We start from the raw sequence: 6,179 nt of genomic DNA on the forward strand, positions 1-6,179 counted from the left end.
TCCTTCCAAAATAATTTCATCAGTAACCAGCTTAGTGACAGTGGCGATTTTTGAATTAAACTTTATCTGATTGCCTTTATCACACATTTGAGAAATACTGATAAGATTATATTTAGGACCAACTACATAGTACATCTCTATTATAGCATGAAAGAGTGACTTACCAACCTTACCAATACCTGTTATTTGTCTCTTTTTCCCATTTTTAAATGACGCACTCCCTCATTGGAAGGCCATCAGTGAGATAAAGTTTTTCTTTTTACCAGTCATATGTCTTAAGCATCCACTATCTTGATACTAGTCTTGATTGTTTCCTCTCACTTTAGCCTGCATCAAAAATCACAAGTTAGTCTTGGGAATCCAAACAAGCTTGGGTCCCTTTTTGTTGGAAAAGGATTAATCAAATCTCTCCTTGCCCAGAAGGGAAGAGTGTTAACTTTTATTTTCTTGTTGACTTTAATCCACTTAGTTTGGACAAAGGAGTTTAATGTGGGTTCTTCATCTTTTTCCACATGTTTAAAAAGCCCAAAGGTGTTCTTAAATAGAGCATGAATTAAAGTAGGGCAAGTATCTCTTAAGTGTCCTACCTTCTCACAGTGAGTGCACATCTTATTATCAGAAATTTTTACATACTTGGGATCAAACCTAGGTACAGGTTTTCTATAGCCAAATACTGATTTGTTAGTGCTAAAATTTTCATTTAGACAATTTAGTGCATCTGAGGATCTATGCCACTTTCTTAGTCTAGATAGTTCATACTTTGTCTTTTCAAGATTTTCTTGCAATACCTTATTCATGTAGTCAACATCACAAAGGCAATCTTTATGCTCTTTTAACTCCTTTTCAAGATTGCCTTGCAGATCACTCATTATTTCCTTGCCATGTGCATTAGGTTTCTGCTCATTTTTAGAAGTGAGCTCAAGAACCTTGTTCTTAAGATCTTTGACATGTTCTTCAAGATCAGCTTTGTCAAATTCATGTTTTTTGAGGTCAAGTTCAAGATCAACTTATTAACTGATCATTTTCTGCACTCAACATGTCCATCTAACTCATCATGGTCACTATTATGGCCATTAGTTGTTTTTACACAAAGCATGGATATTTTCTTTCAAGTTAGAAATACTTACCTAGTTTGTTTCATCTTCAGCCTCTGAGTCGCTCATGGACATCATCCCTATCAGTTCATCTTCTGTTTGCCTTGTTTCAATTGCCATTAGAGCAACTTCAATATTTTCATTTTCAAAATCAGTCTCTAATGTTCTCCATATATCATGAGCAGAGATGCAAAAGGACACCTTGTAGAGAACATCCTTGATAAACTTCCATAAAGCAGATCCTTTGTCTTAGCATTTTTCTGGATCATCTTACGATCTTCAGCATCATAATCCTCCTCTCTCTTGAGGCTTTTATTTCCTTCACTATCCACTTTGGTAGGGGTAATTGGTCCATGATTTACAATTATCCATAGGTCAAAGTTAGTGGCATGAAGGAACATTTTCATACGCATCTTCCATTCATCATAGTGGTGTCCATCAAATGGGGAATGTCTTCTAATGTGCATTCCTAGTTGTACCAGGGGATCGGTCTCCACTTCCTGGTGCGTATCTATCATAGCGTAAGGACTTATAGCCTCATCCTCTTTCTCTTCATCTTTATCACTTCCATTGTCCTCATATGCTGCTAGAAAACCTTGTTTCATTGCTTCAGTGAATACTTTGCCTAGGATTTTGCCTTTGTTTAGGCCCTTCTCTTTCATTTTTTTCCTTTTCTCTTTTTCAGCTCTTTCATTCTTGCATTCAATTTTCCACATTGGGAAGTCTTTGACCATATGATGTAGCTTGTTGCACTTGTAGCACCCATCGTATGAAGCTTTGTCAATCTGCTTAGGTTTTCCACCATATTTTCTCTTAGATGCATTTTTGGAATTCTTCATGAACCTCTTGCACTTAGCAAACATTGCTAGGTCGAGTTCATCATTGTCAGACACATCTTCTTTGTATGTCTTAAGAACCAAGGCCTTATCCCTCTTTTGTTCCTCCTTGCGCAGTTCCAGCTTTCTCATCTCATGAGTCTTTAAGTTTCCAATCAGCTCATCTAGTGAAATCTTATCCAATTCCTTTGCTTCCTTTATGGATGTGGCTTTTGATTCCCATGAAGCTGTGAGAATACTTATAACCTTGCTAACCAATTCTTCATAAGTGAATACCTTTCCAAGTGATTTCGGTTCATTTGTTATTATTGTAAACCTAGTCATCATCTCCTGGATGGGTTCAGACTCCTTCATGTAGAAGACCTCAAAGTTCCTCATAAGCAGTTCAATCCTCGGTTGCTTCACTTGGTTTGTTCCTTCATGAGAAGTTTGAAGTGCATCCTAGATCTCCTTTGCATTATAGCATGCAGATATCCAGTTATACTCATTAGGACTAAGTCCAAGATTAGGATTTTCTTGGAATTTGCATTCTTCTCCATCATTCTGAAATCTATTGCCACAAATTCATATGGGTCTTTGGGAACAGTTTCATTTCCCCATTTTGTTTGGTGGGAGTTAGTGGTCCTCGATTTACTATTTTCCATAGTTCATAGTCTTTTGCCGTCAGAAAATCCTCCATTCTTGCCTTCCACCAACTGCATTATTTTTTGTTGAATACAGGTGGTCTAGTAGTTGACTATCCTTTGTTAATCCCAGGTGGGGCACTCATTTTACTTCCAAGATCTCTCTAGGTGTTAACCACGTGTGAGAGAACCTGCTCTGATACCAATTGTTAATTTGAGTGCCTTCCTAAATTACTAAAGAACTTGGTTCTTTACCTTACTCCTTACACGTAAACAAAATAAACAGTAAAAATAAATACAACAATTTTTATGTGAAAAATCACCCGGCTCAAAGGTGCATAAACCACGACCTACCATGTAGGATTTTAACTTCAACTTCACTAAAACAAATAAGCCAAATCTATCGAATATAAGACCTGTAAATCAATACGCACCAGTTCTCCTACTTAAACTACTTGACTTACAAGTTACTCTAGCTTGAAAATTCAAACAATTACTTTAACTTACAAATTATGTTTGACACATTGATTACAACTCGATTTCCTAATACACATTCACTAACTGACTCAAGAAGAGCACTAAGACTAGTAGTAGACTTGAGTGTTGAAAATGAAGTTCCACGGTTGACGTGCCAAAGGATGATTTCTTCAGTCCAAAAGTATAATATTTATGTTTTCTGGGCTCACAGATCTTTTAGGAGTCCTACGCATTGTCAACTTTTCATTTGATAGGACTCATACAGTTTCAAGGACTCCACAAATCTTGTGACTCTTGTCTATCACTTATACAAGCATATCTTCTTGGACAATGGCCTTTATCATGTTAATAGCTTTCTTCCAACAAATTCGGACTCGAGTAACTTTGTGAAAAAGTTACTGCCTTTGTAAGAACCTTCAATAGTGACCTTAAGGACCTAGTTCTTAGAGTACTTCATTAGCTACCTTGAGGACCTGGTTCTTAGCGCACACTCTCTGGAAAAACTTTGTTAATCATTAAAACCCCAATACTCAACAAGAACAATCTTGAACTACTAGTTTAGGGGGACGACACATGGATTTCATGATGCAGAGTCTTTTGATATGTGTACTAGAGATGGTGTTGAGCAACAACTTTGAAACTGTTTTAAGTTGGTGGACATGTATGAGCGGAAGCCTCGAGAGTATATTCATCAAGACTTCACAAGGCAGAGCCATGATATTGTAGCTTAGTTCCATAGTAGTACTGGCCATTCCTCCACTGCCCTATGATCTAGAAAGGAAATTGAGTGAGAGAGAGAGAGAGATTAAATTGATGGTCTTATAGCTACTTTGTAATGAAGAACAAGATAATAAGTTTTTCTTAATAATTAAGCGAGTCATCCTTGGATGCTTTATTGAGAAGACAGGGAGAATGAACATAGAATAATACTAGCAGTGAATAATATATGTTTTAAGGGTCTAACTGTCTATATCAGTGACTTGTCAGCATTGCAACTCCTGCTTAGCTCAATTTTGCAACATGTCCATGAAGTGAAACAACAAGTCATCATTGGTCAGGTTGGGGATTTGAAGCATAAGGATAGTGAACTACTTGACATAATTACGTATGCTCCCTGTTTGCTTCAATTCCCTAAGTTTGCGCCTTGCCTCGTACAAGACATTGTTTGGAAAGAACTGTCGCTTGAACTCAACTTTGAACTGATCCCATGTGCTAATAGTACATAGACCTTTATCTACGTCGACCATCTTCCTTCTCCACCATAGCATGGCAGTCTCTAAGAGGTACAATATCGCAGTGTTGATCTTGGCCTCATCGTCCCTCACTTTGTCGTGCTGCTATGGATATCTTTGACATCATACTAGGGCAAGAGTTCTTTAGACATTGTCATACTTTGATCGACCCCTACCTCCAACGTCTCTTGGTTATGGAGCGGTAAGTAGCTTGCATGGTACCTACAATGACTATGCCACACGGACAGAGCCAAGCACAACTCTCAGCTATGCAGGTTGTCATGGGATCAAGAAGGGGGAGCCGACGTTCGTGGCAACCATCACAAGTTTGGAGGAAAACAAGAGTTTTTAAGAGACACTACCGCCTTGCATATAGAAGTTGCTTGAGGAAAACTAAGATGTCATGCCCGAGGAGTTGCCTAAGCACCTGCTGCCTAGGCGAGAGATGGATCACAAGATTGAGTTGGAGCGAGGGGCTAAGCCACCCGCATTTACCCCATATCGTATGGCACCTCCAGAGCTAGAGGAGCTCAGGAAACAATTGAAAGAGATGCTAGATGCTGGTCATATTCGCCCATCAAAGGCACCTTTTGGAACACCAGTATTGTTCCAGAAGAAGAAGGATGGATCGTTGTGTTTGTGCATAGACTACTGAGCACTTAATAAGGTCACCGTGAAGAATAAGTACCCGATCCCGCTCATTGCTATCTTGTTCGATAGACTTGGGCAAGCCAAGTACTTTACCAAGGTGGATCTTCGAAAAGGCTACTACCAGGTTCGCATTATGGAAGGGGATGAGCCAAAGACAACATGTGTGATGAGATATAGAGCCTTTGAGTGGTTGGTGATGCTCTTCGGCTTAACCAATTGACCAACCACATTTTGCACCCTTATGAACAATATTTTTCATCCTTACCTTGATCAGTTCGTGGTAGTCTACCTAGATGGCATAGTCATATACATCAACACCTTGGAGGAATGCATGGAGCACTTAAGGAAGGTTTTCCAAGTCTTGCGGGAGAATGAGCTATACATCAAGAGGGAGAAGTGCGAGTTTGCATAGTCAAAGGTGCACTTCTTGGGCCATGTCATTAGCAATGGCGAGCTATGCATGGACGAGGCTAAGGTTCGTGCTATCCAGGAGTGGGAGGCACCCATAAAAGTAACTGAGTTGAGATCCTTCCTTGGCCTTGTTAACTACTATCGTCGGTTCATCAGTGGATACTCAGCAAAGGCCGCACCATTGACTGAGTTTCTAAAAAAGAACAAGCCATCGGTTTGGACGGAGCATTGTCAAAAGACGTTTGAAGGACTTAAGGCAGCTGTAATAGAGGATCCAGTCTTGGCATTACCTAACTTTGCCAAGACTTTTGAGGTGCACACAGATGCCTCAGACTTTGCCATTGGGGGTGTCCTGATGCAGGATAAGCATCCCATAGCATTTGAGAGCCGCAAGTTAAATGAGACGGAGTGGCGTTACATGGTACAAGAGAAGGAAATGACTGCCATTGTGCATTGCCTTCGTACATGGAGACATTATCTGCTCGGGTCGAGGTTCGTGGTCAAGACTGATAATGTGGCTACTAGCTACTTTCAGACACAGAAGAAGCTCACACCAAAGCAGGCTAGGTGGCAGGATTTCTTGGCCGAGTTTGATTATGCGCTGGATTATAAGCCGGGCAAATGTAACATTGTAGCTGATGCCTTGAGCCGGAAAGTCGAGCTTGCTGCAATCACTTTAGCGAGATGGGATATTCGGGAGGATATAAAAGAAGGCATGCAACATGATCCAGCAGCCAAACAACTTATCGAGTTAGCCAACCAGGGCTAGACGAGACGTTTTTGGGTAGAAGATGGCATATTGCTTACCACGGGTCAGCGGGTCTATGTGCCTAAGTTTGGAGACATTAGATGACA

At 40.1% G+C, this 6,179-nt stretch overlaps 1 protein-coding gene across 1 annotated transcript; it reads right to left on the minus strand.

Moving 5' to 3' along the window:
* Nucleotides 1-297: 297 nt before the first annotated feature.
* On the minus strand, nt 298-2,308 carry LOC138880928 (uncharacterized). Its single transcript, XM_070161112.1, has 3 exons — nt 1,321-2,308; nt 588-964; nt 298-327 (listed from the first exon to the last, which is right to left on the minus strand). The coding sequence occupies exons 1-3, from the start codon at nt 2,306-2,308 to the stop codon at nt 298-300; spliced, it is 1,395 nt and encodes a 464-aa protein (XP_070017213.1).
* Between the last annotated feature and the right edge of the window lie 3,871 nt (nt 2,309-6,179).

This window comes from Nicotiana sylvestris, chromosome 11, assembly GCF_000393655.2.
Source record: "Nicotiana sylvestris chromosome 11, ASM39365v2, whole genome shotgun sequence".
Taxonomy (NCBI): domain Eukaryota; kingdom Viridiplantae; phylum Streptophyta; class Magnoliopsida; order Solanales; family Solanaceae; genus Nicotiana; species Nicotiana sylvestris.

Coding starts and splice junctions, on each gene's coding strand:
- LOC138880928 (XM_070161112.1), bottom strand. CDS start 2,308: ATGAGGAACTTTGAGGTCTTCTACATGAAGGAGTCTGAACCCATCCAG. Junction 965..1,320: donor AAAGGATCTGCTTTATGGAA/GTTTATCAAGGA, acceptor AATTTGACAAAG/CTGATCTTGAAGAACATGTC. Junction 328..587: donor TGTGCACTCACTGTGAGAAG/GTAGGACACTTA, acceptor TTTTTGATGCAG/GCTAAAGTGAGAGGAAACAA.